The sequence below is a fragment of the Colletotrichum chrysophilum genome (assembly GCF_026319265.1).
Source record: "Colletotrichum chrysophilum strain AFK26 chromosome Unknown scaffold_128, whole genome shotgun sequence".
Lineage (NCBI taxonomy): Eukaryota > Fungi > Ascomycota > Sordariomycetes > Glomerellales > Glomerellaceae > Colletotrichum > Colletotrichum chrysophilum.
This window is the reverse complement of record NW_026517415.1, coordinates 26369-44653: the sequence shown is the minus strand read 5'-3', so window position 1 is coordinate 44653 and position 18285 is coordinate 26369. Positions and strand designations below refer to the sequence as shown.

At 52.3% G+C, this 18285-nt stretch overlaps 3 protein-coding genes across 3 annotated transcripts; 2 read left to right on the top strand and 1 right to left on the bottom strand.

Annotated features, from left to right (window-relative positions):
• Positions 1-1378: 1378 nt before the first annotated feature.
• Positions 1379-2284, top strand: COL26b_011050 (uncharacterized protein; the record flags this gene model as incomplete). The annotated part of the gene is made up of 1 exon (XM_053183731.1): positions 1379-2284. One exon carries the CDS (start codon positions 1379-1381, stop codon positions 2282-2284), a length of 906 nt encoding a protein of 301 aa, XP_053032318.1.
• A 10098-nt stretch (positions 2285-12382) lies between these two features.
• On the top strand, positions 12383-12812 carry COL26b_011049 (uncharacterized protein; the record flags this gene model as incomplete). Its single annotated transcript, XM_053183730.1, has 3 exons — positions 12383-12461; positions 12561-12658; positions 12783-12812. The coding sequence occupies 3 exons, from the start codon at positions 12383-12385 to the stop codon at positions 12810-12812; spliced, it is 207 nt and encodes a 68-aa protein (XP_053032317.1).
• A 1116-nt stretch (positions 12813-13928) lies between these two features.
• COL26b_011048 (uncharacterized protein) lies at positions 13929-16430 on the bottom strand (the record flags this gene model as incomplete). The annotated part of the gene is made up of 3 exons (XM_053183729.1): positions 13929-14989; positions 15453-15828; positions 16194-16430. 3 exons carry the CDS (start codon positions 16428-16430, stop codon positions 13929-13931), a joined length of 1674 nt encoding a protein of 557 aa, XP_053032316.1.
• Positions 16431-18285: the final 1855 nt, after the last annotated feature.

Genomic DNA, 18285 nt, shown 5'->3' with positions numbered 1-18285 from the left:
CCCCAAAGCACAAGTCAGCCTCTGCCCTGGCCACCAACAATTTTCATCTTCAAGCCATCATCGCGCCGGCAAACGAACGGAGGTTAGGTGGACTGACGCAAGCTTCCCTCGCACCAGAGTCATCTGCATGCATGTATCGACGTTGAGCTGCAAAGAGATGGGCACATTGATGCAAGGGCCTTGTCAACGCGGACTTGCGCCTGGCGAGTGAAGCCCCGGATTCATTCAATTCTTTGGAGAGGGCGCCCTGCTCAATGCATCGCGAGGCAACAGCGCCTCAAGCTTGGTGACCCAGGTCATGGTATACCGGGCTGCGCAACATCCTGTCGTGCATGCTGAAGGAGGTGATGGTTTATGGGGAAGGGAGAGTTGATGCGCCCTCCATATATCGCGCTGTTCACATTTTCAGCAAGAGCACTCCCGCCTCTGCAGACACGTAATCGACGGGGTAGCTGAGGAATGACACAGCTTCGCGCCTTCTTTCCTTGGAAATAACGCACCCGAGCTCCTTCACGTTCCCTGGCTCTTCGGACGCAGCGAGTTTGGGTGCGTCCAAAGGAGATGCGTCCAAGCCAATTCTCACCGTTGAGCCAAGCAGAGGCGGCTGAAAGCAAGCAACGCCTTCGAGGACTGACGGATGAAGGTCTCAAATCCATCGCGCATCTGACGTCGACTCTATGTGCGGACTCCTCACTTCGCGACGGAGTTCCGCCCAGTGGTTTTCAAGAAGACCAGCCCAATTTCGAGAAAGAAGTGGACATTCAGAGGCAGAAAGTCAGCCCTCTCGGCATGCCGTCGGAAGAGATGCTCCGGCCTTCCATAGGCGTCTACTGGACGTCGGCGTGGTGGTCGGTTGGTTGAATTTGCAACATGGCCATCTTCAACGCCTTTGCTTGACCATTTCATTTCGGATTGTTCCCCTTGCAGCCTCGAAAGCTTTCGTCAATGCAAACCACGAACAACTCGCTTCTTACCTTCTACATCGACTGGCATGACCAACTAACGCCGATGCATCCACGACGGGCAACTGCGCCCAAACATGCGTCACCCGACGTTATCACCGGGAAGGCACAGAAGCTACCAAGCCGATGAGGAAGTTGCTGGGATATTTGTTTCCCAGGGCAGTTGCCTAGATTGCTGAGTGAAACGAGGCAAGAGCACCGTCATGCAGCACTGCACCTCTTGCTGATTCACATGTCACGCAGTCCATCCAACCCTCGTGACGCCATCCAACTACACGACATCTCCTCCACCAGACTTCCAGTCGTTTGCAATCTCCGACGGTCGCTTGTCCCCATCAACCGCAAATTCTCGCTTTTCAGCTCGCTTACTTTCCAGACACCACCTCGACCCATAGAATCCCCCATCCGACCTCAGCATGGTCCGCCAAGTCCGACCCCCAAAGCCCACCCCAACCATCAGTGCCTCGGCCACCCTGCGCGACGACAACGATCCACCAAACACCCTGGACCAGAACGCCACATCCGCAATCGATCTGACTCTCGGCTTGATGACTGTCCCACAGCTTCGGCAGCACCTCCGAACCCATTCCATTCGCTTTCCGTCCCGGGCGAGGAAGGCAGAGCTCGTCCGACTAGCTGCAGAGCATCGCAAGCAGACTTCGGACGTCGAATTCGAGCCAGACCTCTCCATCGACAGTCTCGAGACAACACTCAATCAGTCTGCAGCCGAACAAACCACTCTGAACGAGCAGGCATCCCGACCCACCACCACACCTCTGACCTCCCCAGCCGCTTCGGCTCAAGATGTGGAGGAAATGACCATCGCCCAGTTGCGTGGATACTTGCAGGCCTTTGCAATCGCTGTACCAAGCCGAGCCCGCAAGCCCCGGCTCCTGCAGCTCGTGAAGGAACATCAAGCCAAATCGTCTGACATCCAGACTGGCGATTTGACTACCCTCTCCGCCCAGCTTTCAGAACTCTCTATTGAGGAAGACAAGGCCATAGCTGACTCCACCACCGACGATTCAACCGACGGGCCCATCACTGGCGTCTCGACCGAGGTCGACACCAACACGCCCCTCCCAAACATACCCAACCCCACTGACGACATTTCCTATCTACACCCAAGCTTCAACCCAAATTGTCTTACGATTCCAAAGTTGCGGAATCTGCTGGCCGCTCATGAAGTCAATTACACCAAGGCCAAGAACAAGTCTGAGCTCATCGAACTTTTCGAGTCAAACATAGTGCCAAAAGCAGTGGCCACAATCGAGGCCATAGGCAACATCGAGAAAACCGATGAAGGCATTGTCGACGCCTAAGTTAGCTGCAACCTGGTGTTCTTGCCTGTTTGCGTCGATACCTGGATGTTGTCTGCGCTGCGATGGAAGAAGAATTGCATGGAAGCTGGAGAGTAGTCGTATTGATAGAAATGAAGCATGGAACCAGGTCACATCATTTGAACGGAGCACAGCAGTAAATGTTAGGACTCAAGCAACATGGAACACGGGTAAATATGGAGCGTATGATAATCAAACATGCATTCGTTGCGAACGTCCCACTTCACCTCGGATAGCGTGAAAAGGTTTGGAGCAGTCCCGCGGATATCGTGGCAAGCTTGCACACACTGAACCAGCTGCTCAGAACCCCCCCCCTGTGAAAATCAATCCTCGTCGTACAGCAGAGTCCTGGCTTAGCCATAATCACTGATCCTGCCCTTCCAAGCTTGAATCTCCACGGGTTGTAAAAGAAAGTTGGTTTCAGTGAAGTTGTCCGGCAGGAGGAAATGCTATTGCCCTTCTCCTTGGCCTGAACACACCGTTGTCCGTGAACAGTTGAGCTACCTTCCCAAAAATGACTCAGTTCATTTCCCTTCTTGTTGACAGCTTTTGGAAGTGCGAGCGGCAGCTTTAGGATAGACGTTGGGCATCAGAACCTTTCACGTCGGCATCCACGCTGCGAGAGCGGTGTGCCTTGTTCTAGTTCACGATGGAGGCTCGACAGGCTCTCGGTTCTGCCAAAGCCTCCCTGTGTCAAGAGGTGGCGTTTGGTATCCGACCCAGGCTCAATCAGACTTTGGGAATAGGTCTTGGTTCGTGTAGAATGAATGAACCATATACGGATGGATTGCATCAACCGCCCATGGAGGTTGGAGTTAGGGATGTAATGGCAGGTGAGAGCTGTGGCTAAACACTCCGGAAAGGAGCTATATGGGTTTGGGATTGAATTGTATGTCACGACATACGCACTAACTGTGAGAACGGTTGCTCTCTCGGCTAGCTCCGGCTTGAGGAGCCTAGTATGGCGCAGTATTGAATGGAAAATGAGTGACTGTGTTTTCGGAAATGACTCGGAATAGAGACTCGCCGTTTGGCAAATTGTCCTGACTGAGAACTCCATTGTTTTCCATCGTTGCCATGCCCAAGCCACCCCCCTTTCCACGAATCCTGCATGACCGAGTTCAGCGTCAGCCTGAAGGACCGACATTGTTCGGAAACATTTAGAAACACGGCTTGTATCGTCGCGGTCCGGTGATTTTAGGGTCAAAGCCGTCTTTGTGAGATTAACCGTTGCCACCGCCATTGCCAATGGCGTCCTTCACCCGATGCTCATACCATCCCTCCCCCTGCCCGAACACGTCTTTTGGACACGCCCACAGACTCGTTGATGTTGAATGCACTGATTGATACATGTCTGCGCGTATGTATTGGCATGGAAACCTCGTCGGCGTCCGGATGACCGGCTTGACTTGAGGTAATCTGGCTCTATTTCTTCCGGAACGGATCTTTGATCAAGCTCATTTGATTTTCAGTCGCCGCAAGTATTTGCTCGTATACCAGATGAATCAATCGCCGACGAGACTCTGGATAGCCACGCACACGCACTAGTAGGCATTCACGGATGAAGGCATAGGGTCGACGGGCTTTTTCACGCCAGCGTACTTGACGGAGCTAGGAAGGGTTTTCATCATACTGACTGCGAGATTTGAGAATGGGAATGGTGTGGACCAGCTGAAAAGCACTTCAAATACTCGAAAGGGAGGCCGCCTGCTGGGATCTGTGTGATGTAGGTGTGTTCATACGGTGAAGTCGGTTTTCACATGCCTAGATCTGGTCGCTGTCCCGATTCACCTTGAGAATGGTTTTATGGCATGCACTGGAAAAATAGATATTCCACAATGCCCTTCCAGTCTCTCGGCGGCATGGTAACATATATTCGGCTGTCCCGTCTCAGCGAGGGTGGTTGACTCGGTCGAGACATTGGCGGCGTTAATGATCTTTGGGGGTTCTGTGGTGTCGATGACAGCGCTGCTGACCTCGTCTGTTGTGTCGAGCTGGACACAATCATTTACCTCAGGCATGCAGTGATTCCGTCATGCATGCTGAATTTGGGGAAGCGATCATGCATGCGGACGTAGCACTGGGGATTTGGCAGATGCGGCTGCGTTGCGCTTGTGATCCAACTGACTTCGGAAGTATTCTCATCTTCTCCCGACGTACTCCTGCTATTGCTTATCTCGAAGAGAAATGCACTCTAGCACTGCTTTATCAGGGACTTCATATAGGTGGCCATAGAGGTTCTTCTGTGAGCCATCCTGGCACTCGAATATTTCCCCGAGAGAGTCATACGGTAGTTAACAAGGTGCGCCTCCAGGCGGCAAACTGCGAAGAACGAGTTAGAAGGGAAGAAAGATCAGGGACTTCATGGCATGCAATCAATGCGGCGACTCAATCTTCATGGGTCATGTTCCGAGCCTTAGCCCGCCGTGTGTCTGTGAACGTGGCATAAGCTGCGTAGATAAGAGTACCATTCAACAAGTCGCAGACGGGCTGCGGTCGTTCAGGTACGAGTGAATTCCACGGCCCATAAACTTCTTTCAAACAACCATGCGCGGCCCTCTGGGCAGCAATGGTGTCGCTGCCCCGTTTCGCATATTTTGCGTTCCCAAACGAAGAATGCAACGCAAGTGTCACCGTAAGACGGACCTGGTCACCGTATTCATACCGTAGTTGCTGACGAAGAGCGTCATGATTGTGGGGAAACATCCGTCGTGCCCTTGAATGAATTCCACTCCGAGGACTAGAATCAATAACTGGGAATAAAGTGCGTTGGTAGAAAGATCACAGGCCCGGCCTGAAGGATGCAAAGAGAGTATTGCGTTTGACACTGCTGGAACAATCTGTTTCTATGAGCGCCAACTGGATCTTTGCTGCCCGAGGCAAAATATCATGCTGGGTTGGGTGGTAATGGCCTTTGCCCAGATCGACGCGTAATTACAAACGCACAAGCACCAAGGGTTAAACCGGAATTATAGCAACCTTGTAGAATCAGATGGAAGTTCGGCATTCAAGCAATTTAATTCACGTCAGGCCGATCTGTCACTGGTTGTGTGGATGCTATTGACTGCGGATTGTGACCTTGACTGTGACCGTCGCTTCCGGAGTGCTGGCCCATGGTCGGCCGAAGCCCCGTCTCAAGTATCAAATCCAGGCCCCGAGGGTTCTCTTCAGCCGACGACATATGTCCAACGGGAAAACTTCACCTGCCGATTGATGATACTCCGCCACGGGTGCCTCTACTGTCTTATCTCATATTCAAGGCCTCTTCCAACGAAGAGTGCACGTTTCTGATACAAACACAAGCGCATCATCATATTTATCGGGCATGCAAAAGTCAAGCAGAGTTTTCGGTTAACTTGGGGTTCCGACGAGAAAAGAATGACCAGGAATAACTGAGCATAGGTAGAATAGCGAAAACGGTAATTATCAAACTCAATATCAGCTGCGTTGAATTGCTTACGTGCTTGCTTTCCCAGGCACACTATGTCAACCCTGATCGCGGCCATCGTGAGGAGTTTTCTGTCACAACTAAATAAACCTCTAGGAGTCAGGCAAGTGATGCAAAGTGTCTTTCATCTCCCCAACAACCATGCAATGGTCTCCATGATTTGATTCATGATGATGCGTGCTGCACTCTGCAGCAAGTTCGGGAAGGTTGCCAACAGCAAAAAGCTTCTGTGACACCATGATGGTCCCACTGGAGCCTTCAAACATTGATGATGAAGTCAGTTTGGTTTTCCTTGGTGGAGGCTCGCCGAAGTTTTGAGCTTTGCAATCTGGAGAAAGCGACGTATTGAGCACGACGAGCGCAGCATTAATGGTCTCCCTGGCATGGGACCTCAGGCCAGAATTGCCCGGTTGAAAAGCAAAATCTGGAGAAATGGAGGCCCTGTTCAACGATCACCCTATCAAAGTAAGTCCAAGATCCAATGCCTGTCGGGGAAGGTCTCTCCATGTATTCGAGGGCCTCAAGCATTTAAAACCCCCTGAGCAGTATGGTAAGTCCCGTGAGTCGGGAACATCATATTTGGCAAGCGCCCTACGCCTTGATCACATTGTCCGAGGGTAGCATCGCAGAACAGCGTAAATGCTTGAGACAATTTGTCAGGCTCGGTGTGTGTGAATGCACAAGACCTTGAGCGCTTTCAGTGGGCTGCTCGGACAGCCTGTATACATCCAAGAGAGCTGCCATAGCCCCTCATGTTTGAAGAAGTGTTCTAGTCTTCGTAACGGTACCTCACAAGCCGAACCAAAACTGGCGTCCAAACGTGTCATAGGAGTCGAGTGCAAGTGACCCGTTGCAGACACACGCTGGCCTCGTTTGACATGCAGATCCCGCAGGCAAGGGCTATAAACGAATAATCACAGCTCTTTATAATCATTTCATGCCGTCAAAAAGAGGTATAATAAGCAGTGCCTCGCTTCCGCAGAACAGAGAGCCACATCATATTCCACAGTCTGGTCCGAATGCTTTCTGTTGCGCAACGCGTGATTGCTATGTAGCATGAAACTGGTTTATTCCGCCGCCTTGAATAAAGTATTATGTGCCCCTCCCTCAGCTCCTCGCCCAGCAAAGCTTTCCTCATGAGTCTAGGATCCGGGCGTCTTGATTGCTAGACCTGGCGACAAGATGCCTGGATAAAGTTTGCGGAGCGATTTACAGAATAGCTGATGCAGTAGCGGAAACGCCCGTTATTATTTTTCGCTGAACAGCGCAGTTCTCCCTGCAACGGTATAAGAACGCCCACTTTATCAACAATCGCGCGCCATGTCTGCCATGCCGGTCAGGTACTCCACTACAAGCGGCCTGATGATGAACTTAGATCAGGAGAATTTGCGGCGTGCATCGTCTGTGGGCTGTACTGACTCCCATTATACCCGTGATTCTTTTTAGATCTCTTGAATTTCAGAAACTTTACACAAGCTAATCAAGTCGAGGAATAGATTCCATGTCACGCCTGCAAAGGAACTCGAGTCGTGCGCCGTGAGTACGACCGTCGCCGTCGCACTTTGAGACGGATTTTCCCAGGCTGTGAACGTGAGAGTTGCGGGGCGGTCGTTGCATTCAAGGTCCCGGGTCCAGTACAATCTGTGCGATAAGGGGAGCCAGTGCTGATAGTTCCGGTTTTCCGAAATCTTACCGCTCAAACTTGTCTCAGAATGAAGGCATGAAGCGTTGTACGTTGAGAGATTACTTGTATGGCAAAGCCTGGAAACGAGTTGGCGGAAGCGTGGAAGCCAGGTCTTTTCCGGAAATGAGGACCTCCGAGTGCAACCAGTTGCGAGCAGTAAATTGACATAAGCTAGCACTCCTAATACCGAGTGCTGGCAGATTGGACTATGAGAAATGTTGCTTACTTTGTTTTTGATGAAACTACAACCCAGGAAATCATATTCCTTGTCTTGCACGGCGCTTATCTAGATGAAAAGACTCATTCAGTCCACAGACTTCTTTCCACGAAGAAAATATGAAGAAGCCGCTTGACGAACTTCCCGCCTACATCATTCTCACAGTTGATTCAAATTGAATAAAGGAAAAATCTCACGAAATTTGGGATAGCTTGCCGCCGAATCAAGGAGGCCAATGGCTGGTCCATCAGCGGGGTAAGCAGGAACGATGGCATCATTCTAAACAAGGCAAGGATTTAGGACAAGCGGGCCCAGATTCGACGCTTGACAATGGAGACCTACAGCAAGAAAGATCAGCATGACAACAGATTCGCGAACGTTGATGATACACTTTCCAAAACGTCAGTATGGGAAGTCAGGGGGGAGGCGAGTGGCGTTGAAGACGGTCAAGTGGAATCACACCCACATCAAGCGTCGAATTTAACCTGACATGGAACAGCGTTCTGAATCTGCCTTCTTTCTCTGCGTCCTCCAGCTGTGTCAATACCATATTGGATCGTTGATAACTGGTTTGAAAGGTTCAGCTTTTAAGTGCCGCGGCCTCACAGTCAGTAGCGACAATTTCTCGAGCCATCATGAGGGAAAAAGAGCTTTGCGTCGCAGCGATGTAAGATGGCGTAATTACCGTTTTCGAGATGGTCCACAGCTTGAGGAGATGGAGTCTCTTGAAGAGTACAGACATCATATGCGAATGAATCACATCAAGTGGCCGAGGAACTCAGCCTGGGAATTGCATACCAAGGGAATGTAACAGACTCTTTCATAGAGCGAGCATGATTAACCCGGGATAATTTGCCATCAAAGAGACTGAATACGACCCAACACCTTTATGACCATAGAGGTTTCTCTGTGAGCCATCCTGGCCCTCGAATATTTCCCCGTGAGAGTTATCCGGCAGTTAACAAGGTGCGCCTCCAGGCGGCAAAGTGCGGAAGAAAAGTTAGAAGGGAAGAACGACAACCCAACACCTTCAATTCAGCAAACCTCTACATCCCGGCGTCTCCCCTTTCTCAGTGCTCCGACGAAGGAAACAGATGCTTCGCGTCGGACGATAACCTTTTGCGGCGCTACGACGATGCCGGGAAAATTCATGTGTCGAGATGGCGATGTTCCAGTTTGCGACGTGATTGGCAATTGGGTCCTTAGCGACGCCGATTGAACCATCTACCCACTCCTTTTCGCCTAATACTCACAACTCTCAAGGAAAGCAATATGCATCCTCAAGCACTCAATTTGGCAGGACGATATCACCGTCTGCAAAGTGATTGCGAGATCGACCCGCTCCGGGGGCTGAAATCCCAACCCAAATCACGTCGTTTTCCCTAATCCAGAGGATTTTGGTCCACTCCAAATGGCTTAAAAGGGCCAAGCTCTCGTCTGTTCCATCTCAATTAAATTACCCCAGACACGATTTTCCGATTTACCCCCATCTTTCGCGGCCCAGTTGAAACTTTCGTCTTTCGGGCAGCGAGCACGCGTCTCCGGGTCCGCCACGGGTACGGGCCCGTGGCTCGTCGGTGTGGGGCCGATATTTTCGCGTAAGGTAAGCCGAGCGCTGATTGACATCCCCACACAGCGTCGCCTAACGAAATTGTCAGAGTAATAATTCGAATCGACGCGGGCCGCTGCATTTTCACAACATCCCAGACCTGTCACGTCAATCGACGCCTCCTCTCTACACCAACCACCAGCGCCGTGGTCGATATGTCAAGAAGTACCGAAACGCTGACATAGCGACTGACGGAGGCGGAAGCACGAGCGAAAGGGGCAGAGGAGGAGCGAGGCGAAGAACAGCAACAAACGTAGCCCACAATGCTCCACGATTACATTTCTGCCTGTTATTCCCTTGTCTTTTGTCGCCCCGACGTCGGAACAGACTGCAACTTGGCCTCTGAGGGGCCTGTCATCAACCCGGGCGACAAATGGTGCCCCACAAATCGTTCCGTGGGACGATTTCCTGTACTTACAGGAGCTCACATTCGGCATGCTCTACGGAAGCTTTCCCTTCGGTAGACACCTTTTTGAGAATTGCTGTTTCTTATCTGGTCTAGGAACCAGAATCCCGAAGCGCAAGATCAGCGATGAGAAAGTCCTCGAGGGCCTTCTGTATGATAGCGTCAAACAATCGGTTGGAACTGTCATGAGTGAGCTTAAGAACGTGGAAGAAGTCAAACGCGCGTTCGGTCTAGGAGACGGCATCATATTCGAGAACCCCACACATGCGATCAGCGACACCGCCGAAGAGGTAGTCCGCCACGGGAACCCATCGACACCGCCCTCGACACCACGCCACACCCCACTCGACCTGGAGCAGTTACAAGCCGATCAGATCTACATCTACATTGCATCTACCGATCCAGAAACACGAGCCCGACAGAACGCACCATGCTCTACGTTTTTGGGTATAAGCCGTCTCACAAATTAACTGCCCCCCATCTCCGTCTCGGTTTGTGATCGATGAATATGTATGAGGAGGTGGTTAATCGGAAGAAGATCCTGACATCTGTCGACTCGGTCGTGCGATTTCAGCATCACGCCAAAAGGCTTACCGTGGCCGCCATAGCGCAGACCTACCACTACATGTGTGGGCTCTTAACGAGGGGCGAGCCAATTGTGTTGCTCAGGGTCGACCTGACAGAGCCCAAGACGCTGCTGTAACATCTGACGGAGTTTGCCACGGATGTGCAACTGATTCCCACTGTTTAACAGCCGTCGGCCGATACTTGGCCTTCAATTTGATGGGTGTAGGACTGCCAGGTCAGTGACAGCTACACAGACAGGACGAACGGAACAATACTGTGAAGAAGCCGAAGACATGGTTGGAAGATTTCGAGACGACACCGCGATCGATTTAGGACGATGAGCGGCGGGCAACAGTCAGCTCGCCAGGATACCCGCCAATGATGTACAAGGGGTTTGAAAGACCTCACTACTTGCTTCAGGGCAAATGGCGGAGCAAGCGGGATCATGGAAGAGACGAGCCGCCCAGGAGCGAGCAGCGGGATCCCGAGAAGTCATGTAACGATGAGTCGAGACGATATGTACCAAACACGCCAATGTCCATGGGACGAGAGACACGCCGAGCAATCCCTCATGCTCAGGGTGGCCAGGGAACTTGACGCAGTCAACGAGTTCTAGCGCGTCAGCCAGGGGGCGGAGAAGGTGGAAGTAACGACCAAGAAAGGCCACACTGCACCAAGAGTGCCTGTTGGGACATGCGAGGAGAGGTAGTCTCGATTCGACGTGACCGAACGTGTCGATACACAGAGGAAGCGCAGTGGTGCCCACCGTGGCCCTCGCAGCCTAAACCGTACAGTTACCTGTCACCGAATCGATCGGGCAGAATTTCTCAGTCGAGGCGACACCAGCGGATACTGGAAATGGGCATCAAGCGGCTAGGAAGGGGTGGCACATGCGGCGTGTTATTCAAGGTAATTCTGCTTGAATCCGGCTACACACTTGTGAGCAAGCAAGGGGACGGTTGAAGGATTCATCCAGGACGCTCATAACGGGGCGGCTGTCTACGAATACTTACAGCACATTCAAGGCATGTATGTGCTGTTGTTTCTCGGGGAAGTCAACCTCAGGTTAATAAACCGGATCTATTGCTGAGGCCACCGAGTTTACGTCTTACTCATGATATTTCTGTCGTGGGGATGGCTAGCCCTCCACGCGGTAGATGCTGGACAGGCACAACTTGAAAAGGCAGCAATGCGGTCACCGCATGCAGTCCATTCTCGGCAAAGACGGCCGAACACCTAATATGCTATTTAATGCGGTGGTCAAGGGAATCGTGTTAACGGACTTTGAGAGAGCGCTGCGGTTGGAGCGACCTTGGCGTCCGCTGGCACAGCTTGTGCCTAACAGGAGCATAAGGAGAACCGAAGCGAGAGAAAGCGTAGGCAAGGCTGGAAAACAAAGAAAAGGTAGACAGGTTCATACAAAATGGAGACGATGAGGTCGGCGCTCCGGAAGCAGTTTGCTTCACAGAGAAGGCAGACAGCTGTCTGACAACTTGTGGACTATGGTTTATGAGATGTACATTTGACTTCATCAGATACCCGGGAGTTTTGCGTCGACGACTTGGGAAAATCGTGCTTGACTTCAGAGTCGACAACATGCTTCGTTGAAGGTCTTACCCGTGTGTTCAGCCGTTGGCTCCGGGAGACCGGGTTCGTCCGCAGATTTGTTGAGGCCGAACACACAAACCAGTATCGCATCGACATCGTACTGTCACCGTGTTTGTCCCCAACCCTGCATCTTTGATTGCTTTGCTGCAGTTTTCGTTGGTTCTGCCTGTTTCCGCTGGTGAACAACCAATATCGGCGCCTTCTAAACCAGGCGTCAACCAGCCAGGCCAGCGACCCAGAACGAGTGGATTAAAGCCGAAAGACCTCAGGGAATAAGGTTAGTTGTCGCATCTATGCATGCATTGCATGCTCAAGCGAGGCACAGCATGGAGGATCGTTTGACCCCCTTGGCTTACCATTGGAGTTGCCCTTGATGAGTCGGTCCAGATAGAGAGCGAATGTTGCCTGAACTCACAGCCTGCTTGCAAGCAAATGTACGATCAACCCTGCGTTCACTTGAGTAAAGACGTGTTAGCCGTCCCTACATTGAGAGTAACACAACCTGGCCTCTGTCGCCATCACCCAATCTATGCTCATCAAAATGTGCAGCGCCGGCGAAATCGGCTCCGAGCTTGTCTTCGAGTTCGAGGGCCGCTGCATCCGCGTTTCTTTCCACGGCCGTATGCTGTCTAAGACAAATCACATCGTCAGCCTTCCCAATGTAACTCTTCTCTGACACGATGTTATCGACTGTTTGGCCACTAACGCCGCCGTTGCAGAGATACACGCCCTCGCTGGTGGCAAGCTGAACTACGCCATTGACGCCTTGAGCGCCTATAACATTGCCCCTACTTTAGAGAGGGGCTTCCTCCTTGACGTAAGTTTATTTGTTGCTCCACGCGTGACGCAAATCTTTGGCCGTCGATGCCTCGTCAATCTGTGCACCATCTCTGACCACCTCTATAATCTGCGGATGGAAATCTGCGACGCCAGCACGTTAGCGACATTTTGAGCGAGACAATGAGACTTGAGTTCTTCCCATTGGGGGTGCGCGTCATCTCTCTCGTAACAGGCGCGATAAATGCTGACATTGTGACGGGCGCCTTTAGGGTTGAGTTGTTCAAAGACTCGTCATGCAGGGTGAAAGCCGGCGAGACATTTATGGCGCGTCGCAAAGACGTATTCAACGCACTCCTGCTGGATACTTTACTACAAAGGCTTATTGAGGATATGCGTCGTGGTGCGGTTGGCTGGAGAGGCCACTGACGGTGCGTAGCCAGCGTCGCTCTTAAAGGGATGCTGATCGGCATTCTAGCAAGAAATTTCTCATTTTTTTGATGTTCACGGGTCTTGAGTTTTGTTAATGATATCCGTAGGAAGATCTAACTGATAGAAACTCGGGCTTGGAAGCTGCGTTGATGATGGCAGGAAAAATAGCACCAAGGTGTGTCTGTTGATCTCAGAACGCACCACAGGTATTCATATTGTCAATGACCATGTAGATGGGATAAATACTGTTGCACCCTTTCATCAATGCCAACCTGCGAGGCCTCAGATGATGCAGCTAAGTAGGCAACGGCGAGACTGATGTGGAGGTGATCAGGTTAGGTTCCCCCCGAGTCTCTAAGCTTGAAGCGAGCTTGTTGACATTGGGCAGGATACGGAGGTTGGCATCTAGGACGCCGCAACCGGGCTTGGTCAGCTTGATGTGGACGTTGAAGACGTTGTAGAAGGTCTCAAATTCCCCAGAGACGCCAGCATCCGCACCGGTCTTGTCGATGCGCGAGATGGAGTCAAGCACGGCGCGCAGGTCAGCCTGGGATGTTACATCGCAGTTCAAATGACGAATACTTCCAGACGCAGCGGCATCTACCAGAGAGCACTCGATGGTCAAGTCTGGCTAGTGGTCTGGGTCGAGGTTGAGAACGTGGACGGCGCGGCCCTTGGGAGCGAGAATATGGGCAGAAGTCGATGCCGAAAGCACCCTTGGCGATGATTACGGCTTTACGATGGAGGGAAGGGGGAGAACCCCCAAGCTGTGAATTGAACTGACGGTCTTTTGTTCTAAACTGCGGATCGCAAAGTACAAATGCCGTAGATAAACATGCACCACTTCCATAGCCTTGTGATAAACGCCCAAAATATGCCTACGCATCGTCCCTCTCCTCTTCACCATCGCTTGGTTCCTCGTCATCAGTTAGCTCTTCATCATGACTTGGTTGTTCGTCATCGTCATCGCTGTCTATGTCAGCCGAGTCGTTGAGGTCAGCTTCGTCATCTTCGCCGGGCAAGTCGTTGTGGTCAATCTTATCGTCGTTTTGATGCTCATCAGAGTCCTCCTCACCGGCAGTATTGAGCTCTCGCTCAATCTTCTGGATCTCGTCTTGCATCGCCTTGAGGCCTTGGATGCTGCGCTGGCGATTATTTTCTTCCTCTGCTTTGCGGGCTGCGGCGAGCCTGGTTGCCCCTTCTGCGGTCTCCAAAGCAGCCTGCATTTTCTCCTTCGCCATCTTCCCGCCGCGCATGAGGGGTATGAGTGACTTGATCTTATGCATATCTTTCTCACAGTTCTCCAGATGATTGCTTGCTGGGCCTGGTTTGTCCGCTGCTTGTCCAAGTAAAACCGCTACCAGAGTGTTGATGTCGTACATGGTTTGCCTGGCTAGATGTGCCTTGGCCTTGAGTTTGTCGGGGACAGATGTAAGCTTGGCCCGCAGTTCGGCGAGCGCTGCGTCAAGGGCGCGAGCCTCACCGCTTGACACAGACAGCCAGTTGGCATCATCAAGTAGCGCACGACGTATGATCGAGTCGGCTGGTACCGGTACACGGACTCCGCTGCGAGTACCAAGAGAGTCTGCATGCTCCCGTCGAAGCTGGGCCAATACGTCACCCGGCGGAGTCAGATGTGTGGAACTGCCGCCCGCAGCCAAGGGCGAATCTCGGGCGCTCTTGTAGGCAGCCAGAACCCGTCGCCAAAGAAGCCAGTCGACTTCCTTTGGAATGCTTGTAGCTGCGAGAGCGTAGAGGCTGTGAATCAGGACACCCACACCGGAGTCTTGATGGTCCACTTGCAACACACTGTGTCGGCTGATGGAATTCCACGAGCTTCTTGGGCAAAGCTTAGGCAGCGCAGTGTCGTTGTCCTGTGGCACATCAAAAAGGCTGCACATCAGACCCTCTGCCTCCTTGGTAAGCTCCTGGTCGCTTGCTGCATTGTAATTTTCTATGACGACTTGCTTTTGGCCTGTGACCCTCACAAAGGCCAGAGCCCAATGATGGTTTGTTCGGAGTGGCATGATAACCACCGCCTCTTTCGGACTCTGATCGAAAACACCATGTATCCTGGACTGCGTCTGGGATATGACGGCGGTCGCGTCTGTAGCGGGACCTCTAGGTGCCAAACACACTGCGCGATGTGGAATAAGATCGCATAAGCTTTGTAGAATTCCCGAAACCAAAGAGGCTTGACTCTCTTCACCTGGCAGGAGAGATTTGAAGAGGATTGGGGTGTGTGATGCGTCGTCTCTTGGCGGACGGCATTGCCTGTGGCTCCGGTTGCGGGTGATTGGAATTTGAAGCCATTGTGGAAGTCTGAGGCTGGATTGGAGCTGGTGACAAGATGCTGGGTCCTTTGCTGTCGGCTAGCGCAGTAAATGGATCGGCAAACGCACTTGTGAGTGTGTCTTGGGCAGAGCTGCTGATGTTCGACGCAGGAACGTCGATGTATGCAGGAACGTTGTTGTAGTCAAGGGACTCGTAGTGTTTAAAACGTTCTTCGATGGCTGAGGAGGTTTGGTCAGGAGTCTGATGAACGAAGCTGTCGTCCGAGGATGAAGACAGATTGTGGGCCACAGAGCGATCGGGTTGTGGAGGCAGGTCAACCTCGAACGGGTCCCAGTCCAACGGGTCAGCCTCAATCGGGGACTGTTGCTCGACTTTCTGGGGCGATTGGCTGTCTTCCGAGCTGGCGGCTGCAGGCTGGGGGACGGATTGGTTCAGCGTGGTATTTGTATCATCGAGGTCGTCGTCATTAACGGTACGTTTGGCCTGGGAAGGTGGTCAGTAACGGTGGGATTGACTGGGTGGTGGGATTACCAAACCTTTTCTGACCGCCCTTGTTCGGGAGAAGGGGGTGGGACTTGTGTTCCCAGGCTGTTGACAACAGTGTTGACGTCGTGCAAAATTATGCCTTGCGCATGCTTGTCAACCCCTGGCGTTTTGGAAATGGCGGCTCTTCGAATGGCGGCCTGTGCTTGTAATAAAGACCTGGCTTCCTCAAAGCTGGGACAACGAGTGGCGAGGTCGTGGAGGGCTGCGTAAAAGTATCGTCCTGCATTAACGGTGTGCAAATAGAATACCAAAGCTGAGCCAGGAATTTGCTAGATTCTTGAGGCTTTAGCCAGTTTCGGTACGCATGTCTTGGACGGAATCCACGTAGAAGGGTTGTGGTGGGTGGCGATGATGCTCACGGCGTCGACGGGAAGTCGCGCGCGCAAAGTGACGATGTTGAAGCGAGCGGCTGCGTTGGTTTCGAGATTAATGTAGTGGTCGACGCAAGTAGCGACGGCGGCCTTGTCCTCGCCGAGGCAAGCGACAAAACGATCGATTGCGGAGAGGATAGATTGTTCGTCGTCTTTAGGTGTGATCATGTTGATGCGTCGAGGGTGACATCAGGAGTGGAGTGACGTTGGAGGATGGCGAGACGCCGAGGTGGGCGGCCAAAGGCAGTTCGAAGTGCCGATGAGAAGAGAAGGAGAGAGGAAGGTGCGCATGGCTTCGCCTTATCGAGCAACGCGGCGTAGACGTGGAGTTGAAAGTGGCTCGGGAGGAGGTCCTGCTCGATCGGGGGAGTGCGGTGCACATGGCATGGAAGTCGTGTCTCGGCGAGGTAGGTGCCCGAGCCTCATGTTGGGTCCGATGGTCCTTCCGATTCGGTGCTGCTGATAAATCGGCAGGACCTGCCCGGCCTCGCCAGATGCACTAGTCCAACAGCACAAATAAAAGAAAGGCATCGCCTCGACCCGGGTCATGACCTTGGTAGGTATTAACGTAGGATTGATTGCCGTCGCTACTGCGTCTGTCGCGCAATGGTGTTAGCAGGAACCCACCCGACACCCTCAAGTTCTCGCGGCAGTGGCACCAACGAAGCCCCGCACAGATCGTCATCACCCACCGATTTCGTGCCCGATGGCTATCAGCAAGACCAAAAGATCAGCCCAGACCCGCATCAGACCGGAATTAAATTTATTACGTTCCCTGGACCTCAGTGTGAGTGACTGTTCTAGCTACGCACACGTCGACGGTCGTACGCATGAGGCGGGGTTGGTGCTGTCAACTTTGGAAACATGATGGCTTTCACTGTTGTTGGGGGTGTGTTGGATAATGGCGGATTCACAAGTTGCATTTCGAAGCCTGCCATGCACATTTGTACATGAAGCAGGCGATGCATTGGCAAAATTGGAATTGGTCATGTGCCTGCTCGCCCCTGGTCCAAGGAAAACCACGCGGAGCAGAGGCGACTCGCGATGCACCGCTCCCATCAGCCAGAGCAAGCTTTAGCGGAAACGGACGGAAGTTTCAGGCATTGGGGTATGTTCTTCCATTCGTCGCAATCAATTCCCGGGAGACTTTGGCCCTGAATGGCAGGACTTGGCGGCTGGTCGCGGGGAGGAATTGATGGGATCATGTTGTGTCGGTCATGGTCTCGGATGAAGCAGTCAACGTTGGGAAACACAGAACAACAAAGTGCCTACTTGACATATTCAAGTTTTGATCAAAGTCTTTGAGTCCTGCACGACTTTCGAAGGCTCACAGTTGCAGCTCTTCTCCCGCCAGTGTGCTGGTCTGCATCGAGCGGTACCGTGACACGTGGAGCCGCCGGGTCCTTGAAGAGCCACACCCTGGGCCTGCAGCAGTAGGACTGGCGCCTGGAACCAATCAGGACCCGTGTGATGAGCTGAAATGGAAAAGCAAAAGATGGGATCTGGGAAGCCGCCCGGCGAGATCTGGAGGTGCCTCGCAAAGCGCGCTTAGTAGTGCATGATCTGGGACGCGTCTGTTGGAAGAAGGCGTTGTAGAGGATGGGGAATTGCTGCTTTTGGAGTATTTTCATTTTGGGGTTGGACCTATTCCTGGATTCTAACTGTGGCGATGCCAGGTTTCTTATGCTGATGGGACGGAGAACTAATGTCAATTTCCCGGCAGCACTTTTCTGAGCCTCAGCACACCAATTAATCAGCAATGCCTAGGGCAGAGACCTTGCATGGTCTTATTGTTGCGGGACCTTGCAATAGCCGCTCAGCTCTGCTATCAAGTCCTGCCGATTCTGGCGCGTGCTGGAATCAGCCGTCGATCGCCAACGCAACAATACCTTGTCGCGTTATCCAACTCTGCTGCCATTCTCTTATTGGGCATGAATCACCTTTCTCGTGGAGATGGAAACGTCACAAACGTGCTGCCGGTGTGGACAAGTACTACCGAAGCGTTAAGCCAAGTAATGCTGAG